At 38.0% G+C, this 19100-nt stretch overlaps 1 protein-coding gene across 2 annotated transcripts in view; it reads right to left on the reverse strand.

Moving 5' to 3' along the window:
* NME7 (NME/NM23 family member 7) overlaps positions 1–18982 on the reverse strand; it is a 232761-nt gene extending 213779 nt beyond the window's left edge. For both annotated transcript variants that reach the window (XM_046681670.1, XM_046681671.1), the window contains exon 1: positions 18877–18982. In XM_046681670.1, coding sequence (XP_046537626.1) covers positions 18877–18879 — 3 coding nt within the window. In that variant the 5' untranslated portion in view covers positions 18880–18982. The remainder of the gene's footprint in view (positions 1–18876) is intronic.
* Between the last annotated feature and the right edge of the window lie 118 nt (positions 18983–19100).

The following is a 19100-nucleotide window of genomic DNA, read 5'->3' on the forward strand; positions in this document are numbered from 1 at the left end:
CATTATTCTTCTTCCCTGACTGTTTGTGCCTCTCTGCTCTCTACTGATATTCATCTCCCTTCTCCATACATTCAATACTTATCTCTAAAGGACACTGTGAACTAGTTAAGAATCTTAAATGCCTTAAAAAAAATGGAAAATGTTATATAAATGTTAGGCACTATCGTTATTAAAATTGCAGCTGTGCCATGCTTTTGTCAGGTGCTAAAATGAAAGAAGAAGGTGATGAAGAAGGGAAGAGGAATGAGAGTAGCTGGAGCTGCTACTTTAGAGAGGGCGGAGAGGAAGTCCTCTCAGATGAGGTATCTTTTCAGCACTGGAAGAAGTGAAGGAGCATTTCAGGAAAATGGAATAGCAAGTGTGGCTGAGGTGCACGTAAATCCGAAAAGAAAAAGGATGTAAACTCATAAAAATGTATCTCGAAGGGTTAAACTAAAAAGGATTCGCTTAAAAATTACATTAATAAGAACACCTCAAATAAGTACTTCTCAGTAGTCACCAAATGCGTACGTCTTATGCCCACTCACAGCTCACTCAAAGGGACATCTGGGTCAATAAGCAAAAATGTTTAAAAGAAAGGAACAAAAAGCATCTGTTAAGCACCTAATTGTACAGGGCACTAGGCTGCACCTTGAACAATGAATCACAGTGACATAGTCTCCTAGTCTGTTTCCAAACGCCTTCTGATAAATTTAAGGAATCAGTTTGACATTAGTATGGTATGCATAAATTCAATTTTGGATTTACATATATTCACACGTTAGAAAAATCTGAAACTCAGTCAATGAAAAACAACACAAAAAAAACTGTAAAGTTAATGAATCTTGTTGTCTTTAACTAACACTCCTACGTAGCAATTACTCTCTCCTCTCTGTTCCCATTCAGTAGATCTCAATCTTACACCTATCAATAACACCAGCAAAAGCAGTAACAGCAGCTAACATTTATTGGGTGATTACAATGTATAAGCCTTAGGTTAAGCACTTTAACTCATTTAATCATAACAATATCCCCGTGAGGGAGCTAGTATTATTACCATGTTCATTTTATACAAGGAAATAGAATTTCCCTAAGCTAGTATTACAGTGTTACAGTGTATCATGTTTCTCTCTTCCTCTAAGATTGTGAGCTCTTTAAGAGAGAGATCTAGTCTTATTCATCTTTATATCTCAGATATATGACAAGAACCCAATAGTAGGGCAGAAGGATGAGTTCAAAAGGTCCTGCCCCATTTCTACGTAAATGCTTAGTAATTCAATTTTAGCTCTAAAAATATTCTAGCAACACAATATACACCTATGTGTGTATTGGGAGACAAGATAAAATCTTAAGGCCATTACTAGATTTTAAGTGAAAATGCTAAGAAAAAAAATGATCATATTATTATAGGAGCCATTCTCCGTGTGGATACAAAATCTTAAATTTTAATTATGAAAAATATTCAGATACCTAAGACACAAAACTATTCACCTTTGAGAGATCTGGGTGCATACAGTAAAATTCCATAAACTACTTAAAGAGCAAGGTGATGTAATATAAATGACAGACCTGTACTTGCCACTAGACAGAAGGGTTTTCCCTTTTTCCAAAGCCCTATTTCTGAGCCTATGTAGCAAAAAACAGCTTGGGCCTGAATGAGCTCATTGTACTTTCACAATCAAATTACTGAATAATAAAATTTCAAGACTAGCAGCAATAAAAGTAAATGTTCCCAGCTAATCCATTTAAGCTGAGTAGAAATTCATGGATTGCAGATCTAATACTTGCTAAATCCATATCAGACATGCTTAGCAATGTTCTCCCCCAAAGTATATGAGAATTATTGAAACTGGTCTCAAGAAATATTCCTACCACTTTCCATCTTTCCAACCCTTTTCCCCGACCTTTTACTGTTTCCATTAGGAAAATGAACTATAATAGACATTGAGAAAGAAGGAATTTAATATATAAAAGTACATTTTTAAATATCCACAAAATTAGACACAAGCACCATTAATCTCAAATATTTATTGCTGACACTTGTTTTAGATTTTAATCTCCTTCCACTTTGCCCAACTATCTTCTCCTTAGGCAGAATTCTGGTTAATATGAAAAAAATACATTTCATATATGTAAAGTATATTAGCGTATATAAATTACTTTCATATACATTATCTCACTTGCTCCTCACAGAAATGCTTTAAGGTATTCTGAACAGAAATTGTCATTCTGATTTTACGGATGAGAAAAGAGGTGCCTGGAAAGATTACATGTCACAAAGTAAACAAGTGCTGAAGCCAAGAGAACAACAAGGATTGAAAGCTGAAGACTTCTAGCTCTACACCAGCTCCTGTGTACAACAGACTGCTTCTTCAAAACAGGTGGGCAAGAGAGGACTGGAAAATCTGTCTGTGAATAACAGTTTAGTGAAGGGTACCTCTATCTTGTTCAGTATACACAGGCAACAAATTTTGAATTCTAACAATCTATGAAAGACATGCAACAATAACTACAGACACATACTTTAGATAAGTACTAACAATGCTTTTCATCTACAGAACAGATGGTAATTTACAATCTTTCTCTCTCAACATACTGGATAAGGAAGGTGAAATTTTCAATAAAAGTTCAAATCCAGAGTGACGTCAGCATCATGGTGGAGTGCACCTTCCTGGGACTCTCTCCTCTCCAACATACAACAAATAGGGGCACCCATACTCCAACAGAGGACATCCTAAAACAACACAAAAAATGTCAGAGAGAGGGAAGGAGGAGAGGCTGGAGCCGCCCTTAGCGGAGCTGGAACAGGGGAAGAGAGGACAATGCTCATTCCCCTAAAGACTGTGATCCACCACCGCAGGAGGTTCTGTGAGTGAAGGAATGGGGGAGGGGGTGCTCATTCGCGGGATCACCAAGGACTCCCTAGAGCCCTTGCAGCCTAGAGGGAAGCCCTTTAATGGGACGAAAGCTTTCGTGGGGGGTGACCTCATCAAGCCAAGACCCCAGGAGACCGGATAGCAAGAGCCAGAAAGCCGAGAGAGCACACAGAAGAAAGCACCCCTCCCCAACCCACCCAGGGAGGCTCCACTGCCTGGGAACCCAGCTGAAGGCAGAGGGCTCAGAATACGTGGCTCTCAACCCCCACCCAGTGGCGATAGGCAGTATCTGCAACCAAATAATATCAGAATACATAAGACCCAACCTAACTTCTCTAACAACATCAGACACTACATCAAATCTCGAGACAAGAGAGAAAATGACAAGCATCCAGAATTCAGTCCTGAGGACAGAGAAATATGTAATCTAAATGACAATGAATTCAAAATAGCTATCATCAAAAAACTCAACTTGGTGAAAGAGAACGTAGAGAAACAATTCAATGAGTTCAGGAGCTACTTCACAAAAGAGATTGAAACTATAAAGAAGAATCAATCAGAAATATGGGAGATGAAAGACACAATGGAAGAGATGAAACAAAATGTGGATTCCCTGAACGCTTGAGTGGACATCATGGAGTGAATTAGCATAATTGAAGATAGACATGTTGAAATGCTTCAGACAGAGGAGGAGAGAGAACTAACACTAAAAAGAAATGAAGAAAGACTCCGAGAAATATCCGATGCAATGAGTAATGCGAGATAACAATGATCAGTATTGCAGAAGGAGAAGAGAAGGAGAATGGAGCAGAAAGCATGTTCAAAGAAATAATAGCAGAGAACTTCCCAAACATAGGGAAAGAGAGGGAAATCTGTGTGGAAGAAGTTTCCAGATCTCCCAGATTTCTTAATGTAAAAAGACCTACTGCAAGGCATATAGCATTAAAACTGGCAAGAATAAAGGACAAAGAAAGAATACTAAGGGCAGAAAGGAAGAAGAAAATAACCTACAAAGGAACCCCTAACAGGCTTTCAGCGGATTTCTCTGCAGAAAACTTACAAGCTAGGAAGAAGGAAACAACATAGTCAAATCTTTAAAAGACAAGTTTCTTCAGCCAAGAATACTCTATCCAGCAAAAATATCCTTCAGATATGAAGGAGAAACAAAAACTTTCACAGACAAACAAAAGCTAAGGGACTTCGTAGCCATGAGACCACCCCCTCTACAAGAAATCCTCGGGGCCAGCTCCATGGCCGAGTGGTTAAGTTCACGCGCTCCACTGCGGCGGCCCAGGGTTCAGTTCCTGGGCATGGGCATGGCACCGCTCGTCAGGCCACGTTGAGGCGGCGTCCCACATCCCACAACTAGAAGGACCTGCAACTAAGATATACAACTGTGTACAGGGGGGGTTTGGGGAGATAAAGCAGAAAAAAAAAATAAGATTGGCAATAGTTGTTAGCCCAGGTGCCAAGCTTTAAAAAAAAAAAAAGAAAAAGAAAAAGAAAAAGAAATCCTCAGGAAGTGCCTCATACCTGAAAAAAAAAAAAAGGGAGAAAGGGGTCACAAAACATAGAGCAGGGAGATAAGTAGGTAGACAGAATCAGATTAGGATAGCAAATACTCAAGTAAAGAATTAAGCTAAAGGGAAGGAAAACATCAAAAACAAAGATAATCCTGTCATTTTAGCCACAAACTCACAACACAAGATGGAATAAGATATGAGGCAAACAACTTAGGAGGGGACAAGGAAAGGGACTGAATCAGTTTAGACTAAGAAAATAAGAGGCCATCAAAAAATGGAGTATCTTATACATGAGATTTTGAATACAAACCTCAGGGTAACCACTAAACAAAAAAGCAGAACAGAGACACAAAGAATAAATAAGGAGAAAACAAAAAACACATTCATAAAAAACTACAAAATTCAATGGGTAGACCAAAACCAAAAGGAGGAGAAACAAAGGAAAAGCAGAAAAACGGGAAAACGAGTGATAAAATGACAGTAGTTAAGCTGTCAGACATCAATAACCCTAAATGTAAATGGATTGAATTCTCCAATAAAAAGACATAGAGCAGCGATAGGGATTAAAGAACAAGACCTAATAATATGCTGCATCCAGGAAACACATCTCAGCTCCAGTGATCAACTCTGGCTCAGAGTGAAAGGATAGAAGACAATACTCCAAGCTAATGGCAAACAAAAGAAAGCAGGTGTCGCAGTACTCATATCAGACTAAGTGGACTTCAAGATAAGACAGGTAAAGAGAGACAAAGAGGGGCAGTATATAATGATCAAAGGGACACTCCATCAAGATGAAATAATGTTTATAAACATCTATGCACCCAACACAGGAACATCAAAGTTCATAAAGCAACTATTAACAAACCTGAAAGAAGATATTAATAAAAATACAATAATAGTAGGGCAAATCAACACTCTACTCACATCAATGATAGATCATCCACACAGCAAATCAACAAGGAAACAGTGGAACTAAATGAAAACTTAAACCAGTTGGACTTAATAGACATATATAGAACATTCCATCCAAAACAGCAGAATATACATTCTTCTCAAGTGCTCACGTAACATTCTCAAGGAAAGACCATAGGTGGGGAAACAAGGCAAGCCTCAATAAATTTAAGAAAATTGAAATAATAACAAGCATTTTTTCCAATCATAATGCTAAAAAGCTAGAAATTAATTACAAGAAAAAAGCTGAGAAAGGGACAAAGATGTGGAGACTAAATAACATGCTATTGAACAAGCAATGGATCATTGAAGAAATTAAAGGAGAAATCAAACAACATCTGGAGACAAATGAAAATGATAATATACCATACCAACTCACATGGGATGCAGCAAAAGCTGTACTAAAAGGGAAATTCATCACAATACAGTCACACCTTAACAAACAAGAAAAATCGCAAATAAGCAATCTCAAATTACACCTAACTGAATTAGAAAAAGAAAAACAAACAAAGCCAAAAGTCAGCAGAAGGAGAGAAATAATAAAAGTCAGAGCAGAAAAAAATGCTATTGAAACAAAAAAGGCAGTAGAAAGGATCAACAAAACAAAGAGTTGCTTCTTTGAGAAGATAAATAAAATTGACAAAATCCTAGTCAGACTTACAAAGAAAAAAAGAGGAAGCTCAGATAAACAAAATCAGAAGTGAAAGAGGAGAAATAACAAACACCACAAAAATACAATGAGAGAATACTATGAAAACTATATGACAACAAAACAGCTAACCAAGAGGAAAGGGATAAATTCTTGGACTCTTACAACCTCCCAAGGCAGACTCAAGAAGAAACAGACAATCTGAATAGACCAATCACAATGAAAGAGATGGAAACAGTAATCAAAAGCATCCCAAAGAATAAAACCCCAGGACCAGACAGCTTCCCTGGGGAATTCTACCAAAATTTCAGAGAGGATTTAACACCTATCCCTCTCAAGCTATTCCAGAAAATTAGGGAAGATGGAACACTTCCTAACACATTCTACAAGGCCAACATCACTCTGATACCAAAGTCTGACAAGTACAGAACAAAAAACGAAAACTATAGGCCACTATCACTGATGAACATAGATGCAAAAATCCTCAACAAAATTTTGGCAACCCGAATTCAGCAATACATCAAAAGGATCATCCATCGTGATCAAGTGGGATTCATACCAGGGACACAAGGATGGTTCAACATCCTCAAATCACTGTGATACACCACATCAACAAATTGAGGAATAAAAACCACACAATCATCTCAATAGATGTAGAGAAAGCATTTGACAAGATCCAACAGCCATTTATGACAAAAACTCTTAACAAAATGGGGATAGAAGGAAATTAACTTAACATAATAAAGGCCATATATGACGAAGCCACAGCCAACGTCATACTCAATGGACAAAAACTGAATGCCATCCCCCTAAGAACAGGAACAAGACAAGGATGCCCATTATCACCGCTCTTATTCAACATAGTACTGGAGGTTTTGGTCAGAGAAATTAGGCAAGAGAAAATAAAAGGAATCCAAATAGGAAGTGAAGAAGTGAAACTCTTGCTGTTTGCAGACGACATGATCTTATATATAGAAAACCACAAAGAATCCATCAGAAAACTAATATAAATAATTAACAACTACAGTAAAGTTGCAGGGTACGGAAACAACTTACAAAAATCACTTGCTTTTCTATACTCCAATAACGAAATTACAGAAAGAGAACTCAAGAACACAATTCCATTTACAATCGCAACTAAAAGAATAAAGTACCTAGGAATAAATTTAACCAAGGAGGTGAAGGACTTACACAATGAAAAGTATAAGACATTACTGAAAAAAATTGATAACAACATAAACAGATGGAAAGACATTCCAAACACATGGATTGGAAGAATAAACATAGTTAAAATGTCCATACCACCCAAAGCAAGCTACAGATTCAATGCAATCCCTATCAGAATCCCAATGACATTTTTCATGGAAATAGCACAAAGAATCCTAAAATTCATTTGGGGCAACCAAAGATCCCGAATTGCTACGGCAATCCTGAAAAAAAAGAACAAAGCTGGAGGTATCACAATCCCTCTCTTCAAAACGTACTACAAAGCCATAGTGATCAAAATGACATGGTACTGGTACAAAATTAGGCACATAGATCAATGGAACAGAACTGAAAGCCCAGAAATAAAGCTGCACATCTACAACAGCTAGATCTTTGACAAAGGTGCCAAGAACACATAATGGAGAAAAGACAGTCTCTTCAATAAACGGTGTTGGGAAAACTGGACAGCCACATGCAAAAGAATGAAGGTAGACCGTTATCTCATGCCATACACAAAAATAAACTCAAAATGGATCAAAGACTTGAAGATCAGTCCTGAAATCATAAACTCCTGGAAGATAATATAGGTAGTACACTCTTTGACATCGAACTAAAAAGGATCTTTTCAAATACCATGTCTTCTCAGACAAGGGAAACAGAAGAAAAAATAAACAAGTGGGAGTTCATCAGACTATGGAGCTTCTGCAAGGCAAAAGAAACTAGAAGCAAAACAAAGAGACAACCCACCAATTGGGAGAAAATATTTGCAAATCATATAACTGACAAGGGGTTAATCTCCATAATATATAAGGAACTCACACAACTGAACAATAAAAAAACAAACAATCCGATCAAAAAATGAGCAGAGAATATGAACATTTTTCCCAAGAAGATATACAGATGGCCAATAAACACATGAAAAGATGTTCAACATCACTAGTGATCAGGGAAATGAAAATCAAATCTACACTGAGATACCACCTTACACCTGTTCAAATGGTTATAATCACTAAGACTAAAAATAACAAATGTCGGAGAGGGTGTGGAGAAAGGGAACCCTCATACACTGCTGGTGGGAATGCAAACTGGTGCAGCCACTATGGAAAATAGTATGGAGATTCCTGAAAAAACTAAAAATAGAACTACCATACGACCCAGCTATCCCACTACTGGGCATCTACAGAAACAATGTGAAATCAACAATCCAAAGTAACATATGTACCCCTATGCTCATTGCAGGACTATTCACAATAGCCAGGACATGGAAAGAATTCAAGTGCCCATCAACTGATGATTAGATAAAGCAAATGTGGTGTATATATACAATGGAATACTACTCAGCCATAAAAAAGGACTAAATCATCCCATTTGCAACAACATGGACGGACCTGGAGGGAATTATGTTAAGCGAAATGAGCCAGACTGAGAAAGGCAAACGCCAGATAATTTCACTCATGTGGAATATGAACAAACACATGGACAAAGAAAACAGTCCAGTGGTTACCAGGGGAAGGGGGGTGGGGGTGGCCACAGGGGGTGAAGGGGAGCACTTATGTGGTGACAGTCAAGAAATAACGTACAACTGAAATCTCACATCGATGTAAACTATTACAAACTCAATTAAAATTTTTTAAAAAGTTCAAATCCATTGTTAGATGTATGTATGAAATGGATAAAAATAACAGGTTAGAGCTTATGAGAAATAGGCACCGTGGCACACTGCTAGCAGAGTACAAATGGGTAAAACTTCTCAGAAGGTAATTTGGCAATGCATATCAAAAAACCTTCAAAATGCACATGGCCTCTCACCCAATTACTCCATTCCTAATTATTCTAAGGAAACAGTTACAGATGTGCATAAAAATGTGTCTGCAAAGATATATTAATTATGGTGTTAAAAGACCAAATTAATAAAAGGATTGGTTAAATCAGAGTAAATGAAAGAATAAAACGTAGTTCTTAAAACTGATCTGGAAAAATGTATAAGATATATTAAATGAAAAATATTGGAAAGGAATGTATACAATAGGGTCACATTTTAAAAGATATATACATGTAGGTGTGTGCATATATGTATGTATGTATGACTGGGATATTATACTAAAATATTAATAGTGATTATATATAGTCAGTGATATTAGAGACAAATTTAATTATATTTTTTTACTTCTATATTTTCAATTCTCCAAAAATGACTATATTTCTACAACAGAATAATTTAAATATTTGATATATATACATGCTAAATATATATGTTACATACGTTTTATATACCTATGTATTACATATGTGGATTATATATTATATATTATGTATTACATATATAAAATATATATTTTATATAATTATATATTTATATAATTATAATATATTATATATAATATAGAAGATGCATACAGCATAGATATATTTAACTTGTATCAAAACGATGGAAAACAGAGCACAAAATTTAAATTTACATATATCAGAGAACCCTAAAGCCATTATGCATGCATATGGAAATACATTTAAAAAAATAAAGCAATCTGAAGAAAGCATAGCACATAAGATGAGCCAGGAGAGATAACAACAGCAACTTAATTAGACAAAGTGCCTAGTACCAGAAAATAAACTTGAATTGAGAAGTACATCTTAATAGCTACAATTTCTCACATCTAAGTACAGAAAGTCTTAAAATATCAACAGCTTTTGGAAGTGAAGTAGTTTATACAGGAAAGTGAATATAAGGTTCATAGGAAGTGTTGGAGATATTTCAGGAGAGCAAGATTTTTCAGTCTTATGCCAGAGCACCATCACAAAAGGCACCAGGTGGAATCACAGCAGGACACATAACAACCAGGGAGAAAGTGTGATGCACACCCACCTGGAAAGAGCAGCTTGCCACACCTTAAAGAAGATATGATGGAAACAAAAGGTCCAGAAAAGGGCAATTAAACTATGAAAAGGAAATTATAAAGGGAGAAATTAGCAGGGTCTGATCTTTAAAGATAACAGTGAAATCAGCAGAGGGTTAGCCATTGATGATTAGCTAGGAACTAAAGTCTTTCTTCCTTTTTGCAATTACTGATTACAGCTTTTAGCTGTTTAACCCACCCATGGTTAACTGTGCTGTTTAGGCAATGTGCTGTCTGACTCTCACTAGGCTCCTATAGATAACATCTCCCTGGGGCCTGGGTCACCATGGTAATGGGTGTGTGAGCTGTTTTTCAGGAATTAGAACTCCTTGTCCACTTCAGGCCAGTTGAGACCACCAGCCCATCAACTGGACCCATGCAGATGTCTGATAGGCGACTTTCTGACGTCAAGAGGCTAAAAACTCCATCCTCAGATTATGCTAATACTGCCATTTTGTGAACATGGGTCCTGTGAAGAGGCATGGAGTCTGACTACACTTGCGTAGATCATCAGTTACCTCACCTCTCCTCACCTCCAACCACCTCTCTCCACATTCAGACCACCTTGCCCCCATCCCATAAATATCCCTGAGTCCCTATTTTCGGGGAAGTGAATTTGAGGCTCAGGCTCTCGCTTCCTCACATGGCTGCCTTATGAGTAAATTCTCTCTCTGCTGCAATCTCGTCATGTCAGTGTTTGGCTTTCTGGGAGGCGGGCAAAAACGAACCTGGTTCAGTAACAAGAGTAAAACAGAAAAGTATTTTCCTAAGTTTATAAGATTACAAATGTTACAGATAGAATGAAAATAGGCACTGAAAGAACAAATATGACTGAAGTTTAAATAAAGTACATCCAAGGAAAATAAAATATTTTGATGAAATAAAAAGGAAATGCATGCAATGCATTATCCCATTGCATTTAGAATGAAATCCAAAATCCTTCCCAAATGTCGTAAGCCTCAACAGTCACTGGCTCCTTCTTGTCTCTCCCATCTCTTCTCTTCCTGTCCTTCTCTCCTTCCCCAGGCCCAGCCACACTGGCTACCTCTGGGTCCTCTAACCTGCCTCTCCCTAGCTGTTGCCTCTGCCTGGAATGCTCTTCGTCTAGATCTCCAACCGCCTAGCTCCCGGTTATTGAGATCTCAGCTTAAAAGTCACCTTCCCATGAGGACCTTCCCTCATTGTCCCACCTAAGGCTATCTGCTCTTGGGACCAGCCACTATCACATTACTTAGTTTAATTTTCCTCATAATATTTAGCACCATATGAAGTGACCTCATCCATTTATTTGCTTACATATATTATGTGTCCCGCACCAAGAGAAAAAGGAATTGAAAAGCTACATAATCAAGGAGGTTTTCCCATTAGGCGAGGTCAGACCACTCTATTTTATTACACATTTCCACCTCAGGTTGTAATTTTTCTTCTGTAACTCAACTTACCCTTGTAATTTATTTTCTAATGTCTGTTTTTCTTGATAAGTTCCAAGGGGTAAGCAAGGTGAGCGATGGCCAGAGAAGGACTCAAATGCCAATTAAGATATTTGGGCTCCACCATCCGGGCACTGAGGAAGGGAAAGGACACTGTGTGCTATCTTATTACTCAATGTACAGCCAGTGCCTGGCATACAAAAAGCACTCAATAAATACTTGTTTGAATGGATGAGTAATTGGTGGATAAGAAAGAATGGATGGGGGATGAAATTGGACCACTATCTTACACCACTCACAAAAATTAACTCGAAATGGATTAAAAACATAAACATAAGACCTAAAACAACCAAAACTAGAAGAAATAGGAGAAAATAGCCTTAACATTAGTCCGGGCAACAATTTTTTTGAATATGACATCAAAAGCACAAGCAATGAAAGCAAAAATAAACAAGTGGGACTACATCAAACTAAAAAGCTTCTGCACAACAAAAGAAACAACCAACAAGATGAAAAGGCAATCTAGGGAGTGGGAAAAAATTGCAAACCATATATCTGATAAGAGGTTAATATCCAAAATATATAAAGAACTCATACAACTCAATAACAAAAAAAAAATCTGATTAACAAATGGATAGAAACTGAATACATAGACATTTTTCCAAAGACATTCCAATGGCCAAGAAGCATATGAAAAAGTGCTCAATATCACTAATCATCAGCAAAATGGAAATCAAATACACAATGAGATATCACCTCACACCTGTTAGAATGGCTATTATCAAAAAGACAAGAAATTAACAAGTGTTGGCAAGGATATAGAAAAAAGAAATCTCTTGTACACTGTTGGTGGGAATGTAAATTGGTACAATTACTATGGAAAACAGTATGGAGATTCCTCAAAAAATTAAAAACCCCACTTCTTGGTTTATATCCAAAAGAAATGAAAACAGGAAATCAAAGAGATATATGCACCCCCATGTTTTTTTGCAGCATTATTCACAATAGCCAAGATATGGAAACAACCATCAACAGATGAATAGATAAAGACGACGTCACACACACACACGCACATACACACACAGAGGAATATTATCCAGCCATGCAAAAGAAGGAAATCCTGACATTTGTGACAACATGGATAGACCTCTTGAGGGCATTACACTAAGTGTAATATGTCAGACAGAGAAACACTAATACTGTATAATAGCACTTACATGTAGAATCTAAAAAAGCCAAACTTGTAGAAACAGACAGTAGAACAATGGTTACCAGGGGCTTGGGGGTAGGGGAAATGAGGAGATGTTGGTCAAAGGGTACAAACTTCCAGTTAGAAGATGAACAAGTTCTGGGGATCTAATGTACAACATGGTGATTACAGTTAACAATATTCTGTATTATACACACAAAAGTTGCTAAGAGAGTCGATTATTTTTTCCAAAAAGGGCATTTGCATGTTTAATAGCATTCTCTTATTACATTTCATTTATTCATGGCCAGCCCCTGAATCAATGTAAACAGAAGACACAGGAGTGGCAACATTTTTAAAATTAATTTTTTGTTATACAAGTAATATGTGAATACACTTCCCTTGATAAAAAAAAAAAAGAAACCATTGTAATTCAGGCTCAGATTCCTTTTGATCAGTCCCTCAAATCCAGAGCCTTTCCCCTAAACACAGAGATGACCACAGTTACCAGCTTGTCTATTTATCTGCATAATATGTCCATAGAAAATATAGGTACTATCATGTGAGTTTGGGTTTTGCTGTTATTTTTTTTTTACATAAATTGTAAATCAGGAATATTCTGCAGCTAAATTCATTTTAAAAAGTCTCATCTGTCTAACTCAGTAGTACATATAAATCTACAACAAGCTCTTTAAATGCTACATAATCTTCTCGGCATGGGCACATCGTGCTTAACTTAGCAACCTCCCTATTGATAGACATTTAGGTTGTTTCTCATTTTCTCCCATTACAAACATTGTGTCACTGTCACAGGCTTGAGCTTTCTCCAACCTGGTCCTGCCTGGGTCCTATGTTCCTACCCCTTGTGCACAAGGTGATTTATCATTCATACTGTTTTAAGGGCACAAAAATAGCAAAAGGGTCGTTAGGAGCATTTTACAAGAAATTTATAGTAAATTTTTTTCAAAATCCTGGGTCCCACCAAGATGATTTCTTTTTTTGTTTGTTTGTTTTTGGATTTTTTTTGAGATATAATTGACATACAACATTATATTAGTTTCAGATGTATAACGTCATGATTCCAGATTTGTATATATTGAGAAATGATCACCACAATAAGTCTAGTTAACATCTGTCATCATATATAGTTACAAAGTTCTTTTTCTTGTAACGAGAACTGTTAAAATCTACTCAATGACTTTCAAATATGCAATACAGTATGATTAACTATGGTCACAATGTTATATACTACATCCAAGAGTTCTTTATTTTATACCTGGAAGTTTACACCTTTTAACCCCCTTCACCCATTTTGTCCACCCCCCACCTCTGGCAACCACCAATCTGTTCTAAGAAAGTAGATCCTAAATGTTCTCACCACAAAAAAGAAATAGTAATTATGTGATGTGATGGAGGTCTTAGCTAACGTTACAGTGGTAAGCAGTTTGCAATATATATGTGTATCAAATCAGCAGGTACATCTTAAACTTACACAATGTTATATGTCAATTATATCTCAATAAATCTGGGGGAAAAAAGAAAGGACAGAAGATAAAAAGGCAGTAAAAGGACAGACAAAAGACCAAGAGCTACACATGAGGAAAATGGTATTAACCAGTTGCCATTCAGTTTTGTAAATACTACTGGTTCCTACTAAAGAAGAATATAACAGGCTCTAGACTGCATTCGCAATAAAATATATAGGGAAAATATTTTCTAAGTTTCGGCCTTCTAATTTAGGCTCTCTACTTTCTGAGTCCGTTGCAGTAAATGAAATCCAGCCTGGGGCTTTAGACCTGCAGTCCCCCAGAGTTAGCCGTTCAAGTCACACAAGGGATTCTGGATGGATAAGAAGCATGTGCCAAAGACAAAAACAGTAAACCTATTTAGAAGAAACTTTAGAAAGCTGGAAACTGAAAAACATTTCATGGAATAAAATCCAGTTCTTTATTTAGCAATCGTGAAACTCTTCTTGAAGTTTCTTTTAAAACAACAACTTTGAGATGTTTGTTTCGTCTAATTGTTGTGAAACATAGTTGATAATCTGTAAATACCTTAGTTATACTAGCAGTTCATCTTGGTAAATAGTAAATCAATGCTCTATTTTAGATCTATAACATTCATATCTCTTTATTAGTCCAAAGAATCTTGGAATTATCTTCTATATTTCCTTTATACATAAAAGTAAATAAATTGATGACTCTAGTATACTCTTTATCTTAAACAATATGTATGTGAGGCAAACCAAACGACATTTGCCTATCTCTGCTTCAGAAAATAGAGGCGCTTCCAGAATTTGTGGCCAGAACCTAACTCTGTGGAAACTACAACTGTAATGAACCAGACGCAGACAGAAGCTGACTAGAGCATTCAATTGCAGGTCAGGAAGCCACACCAGCAGAACACACAAGCTCCATCCTCAGCTACTTAGAGAGAGACCACGAGCCTTTGATACAATACATATGCCACCGGCTAGACTGAAGCAGAGAAAGGACATCTTTTCTCTCTTTTTCAAAAAGCCTGCTCTTTCTCATAAAGGATTGACAGCAACTGACATACAAGAGAGATCTGGATGCAGAAAGAAACTTGAAAATTCTACTCTAGTCAATTTTAGGCTTTCATTAAATTCAGACATTTTCCTGCCACACAATAACACTGTCACTTGGTCAAAGAGGAATAAGAAATCTGCATGCCTTGAGATCAACTATTGCCTTTTAAACTATATATTGTTCAAATTATACAATCTTTTGAACATTGTGGATCATGACTCACAGTAAAAAAATATATTTTACATCATAACCCAGTACAAACAACACACATACAACATAAAACAAAAGCTTCATGCAAGTTTCCCTCACTACTCCCAACAAATATGGTGTCCATTTTATGTTGTCTTCTTCTTTAACGCTGGCTACATAACCCAAACTGACTTCACGACCGAGTAATGGGTTATAACCTACAGTTTGAGCAACACTACTGTAGTACACACACGTGGCCGGGCCTTTGTCTACCTCTCTAACCAGATCGCACACTATTCTCCACCACACTTCCCCCACTGCCGCCGCCCCCACCCCACCCCACCACATAACTGCTGTTCTTTTTTACATTAAACCTAAGATCAGTTCCTGAAACATACCAAGTTCTTTGCTGCTTCAGGGCCTTCATCTTGTTGTTAGTGCTGCCTCTTGGTACACTTCTTCAGATCACTACACTTTATCACTAAGATCTCAATTCAAAAGCCCCTTCCTCAGAGGGGCCTTCACTGACCACCCAATTTGAAAGAGCCACCACAGAGGGCTCCGGCCAGCGTAGAGGGAAGCGGGTGAGGAGTTCACTACTCTTAGAGTTGTTGGGAAGTCTGAACGACAAAATGTAAGACAGCCACAAAAAAACAGTATTCTGCAAATATCACTTTCCATCTCCCTATGGTGCTGCACAGGCCACTGACGTCTAGCTATTGAAATTCTGTTCCATTTGCTTCATGATGGCTTTTCTGACTCTGAAAAGTGGGGACTTCATCCTCCAATATCCCCCAGGTACAGTGAGTACTCCTAGAGCACTTAACACATTCCTTCTTATTTTTTACTTATTCAGCAAATATCTGAGTGCCTAATATCGCCTAAGCAATAGCAGTAAACAAAATAAAGATCAATTCCTCTAATAGTTCAGTTTAGTAAGAGTGACAAATTTATAAACAAATAATCTCAACTGAATGTGCTAAGTACAATAAGAGAGATGTGTACTATGTAAAGTTGTGACAAAAAAATAATGAAGAGTCAACTCTCTTTGAGTAGAGAAGTAAGGCATCACAGAAGAGATACTTAACCTGGAAGGTCTGGAAGGGTCTGGAAGGATCAACAGGAGTTTGACAAGCAAACAAGGAGGTGAGGGTATTGCAAGTAGAAAGAACAGCAGGTGCAAAGCAGAGGGAAAGGCTTACTACCAGTTTGAAGTTGCTGAGAACGTTCGATGAAAGGCAAGCGGCTAAAAGGCAATGGGCTAAAAGGAGTGTCTAGGAAAGGGAGAGGCACGAAAGAATGCTAGATTGTGGAGGGTCTTGTGCGTCACTCCAGATACTCTGAATTTTATACTGTAGGGAATAGGGAGTCTAAAGTTTTAAAGAGGTGAGTGACAGCAACAGATTTCGGTTTTAGAAAATTCCTTCTTGTGTCAGAGAAAATAATGGTTTGGAGAACTGCCACCCTAGGCTGTTAAAGACACCCTTACAATAGTCCAGGCAAAAAATGAGGGGATCTTAAACTAAAACAGGATCAAGTGACCAAATGAATACAGGAGACACAGGAGAGGAAGGAATGTAGAGTAGCTCTGGTTCAGGTCATATTGTGACTTTGGTTATAATACAGTGGCACCATTTATTAATTTGGTGAAATAAGAGAAACCAGATGGAAAAAAAGCAAGTTCAGTTTTGGTCATGTTGAGTTTGAGAAGGCTTTGTGGTAACCAGGTAGAGATGTCCAGAAAGTAACTAAGTTAGGCCTTAGCAAGTCTGAGACAAAAATTGAAATGTAGGAGTGAAAGTTTAGGCATTAGTATAACTCATGTGGGTGGATGAAATAACCCAAGGAAAATGTATAAACTAAGAAGTGAAAATAATTAAGGAGTGAATCCCAGAGAATTTTATTTAAAAAGTAGGCAAAGACAGTGAAAAAAAGCGGGAATGAATGCCCATGAATTTCAGTTGTCACAGAGAAGCTAAATAAAATAAATTTTGAGAAGAAATTACTGGATTTGGCACCTAAAAGGCCATCAGAAACTTAAGCAAGAGCAACTTCATTGAAGCCATTTGAGGGTAAGTCAGACAATAGAGTATTGAGGATGAAAGTGAAGAGGCAGAAGTTGAAGCACGTGAAAACACTATGCTTTCAAGCAGTTTACTGATAGATGGGAGGATTGGGCAATAACTAGATAAATACAAGATGGGAGATGTTTTTGTTTTATTTCATTTTCCTAAGATATACAGCATGAACGCTGAGGAGAAGGAAATGGAGAGGAAGAGACTAAAAGTATAGGAAAGAAAAAAGATAACCAGAAGCAAAAAGTCTTGTAATGAATGGGAGACAATGAGATCTAGAGCAAAGATGGATGTATTACCCTTCAACACCTTTCTCCAAACTTGAAATGCAAGACTAAATCATGGGGAAAAGAGATCAATGTGTAGGCTTGGGGGCACGATGTTGAAGAAATTGACTATTAAACTCTGTCATCTGCTTAGAAGGGAGGAGAGAGGGGTTACATAAGGGACAGGACTTTGTGAAGACTTGGAAAGGGCTCTGCAGGAAAAGGGCGGGGGCAGACCTCGATAACAAAAAGGATTGCTGAGTAGTACTGGAGAAAGAAGGGGCTCTGTTGCTAAATTCATAGTTGTATCCATTTGACAACAGTCATTTTTCTATCCTCCAGTCTGTTATTCATAAGTGTTTAAAAGATTTGGTAATTAAGTGAATTAACTAGAACCGTGGTGTTTTCAAACATGTGAGGGAATTAACATCACCTGTAGGCTTTCTAAAAATGCAGATACCGAGTCCCATTCCTATTTATTCAGAATTTTGGCAGGTGAAGCTCAAGCAAGTGAATTTTCCACAAGCTCTCCAAGAGATCTTAAGGAGCATTCCTGTTAAAAAGCACGGACCTAGAACGTAATCAGCTGCCTAGAAGAGAGCTGATGCAAAATACAGCTATTACTAAATGGCCCTTAGACGGGGTGTGGGACAGTGCTCCGCCACTCAGGAGAGCAAGAACTGCAAGATCTAGGGAGATTCGGATCAACGTTGAGACAGTCACATACACACCACCATATACCCTTAAAGGAAGCGCGTTAAGGTGAAGCTGACAGCTGGAAACATCCAATGATGAAAAATGCAAACATTTAAAACCTTTGTTCGAAATAACGTCTCACCCTCAGGCTCTTATTCTCAGTCTTACCCCTAAACTTTGTTACATTTCTCTAGAGGCTTAGCAATACCAAAGTGGAATTCAGGGTGCTGCCAGAAATAGGGAGAGCGAGGAAATTGCGGGGACAGCCCCTGGAAAGAGAGAAAGAGATAACGGGGCGAAGGTGGAAGGGGCGGGGACGCCTCTGAGTGCCCATACGCCCCAGAACCTGGGACGCTGCGTCCCCAGGAGGCCAGAGCCGTTCTTCTGGCCTTGCCTGCACTCACCATAGTCTCAGGACCACGGCACGAGGAAACAGGTACCGCAGAGACAGGAAGACACCAACACCACCACCACGGACGCCCGGTTGTCTGGCAACAGAGCCCCGCCTACTGCCAGACCCCGCGTGGACCTTCCCCCTGCCCCGCCCCTTCGTCCCTAGAGGCTGGGAGTCATTGCAGCTCCGCCCACCCAGTCAACAGGCCCGCCCCTTCACGGCGTCGCCCGGGGC

This window comes from Equus quagga, chromosome 13 (assembly GCF_021613505.1).
Source record: "Equus quagga isolate Etosha38 chromosome 13, UCLA_HA_Equagga_1.0, whole genome shotgun sequence".
Classification (NCBI taxonomy): domain Eukaryota; kingdom Metazoa; phylum Chordata; class Mammalia; order Perissodactyla; family Equidae; genus Equus; species Equus quagga.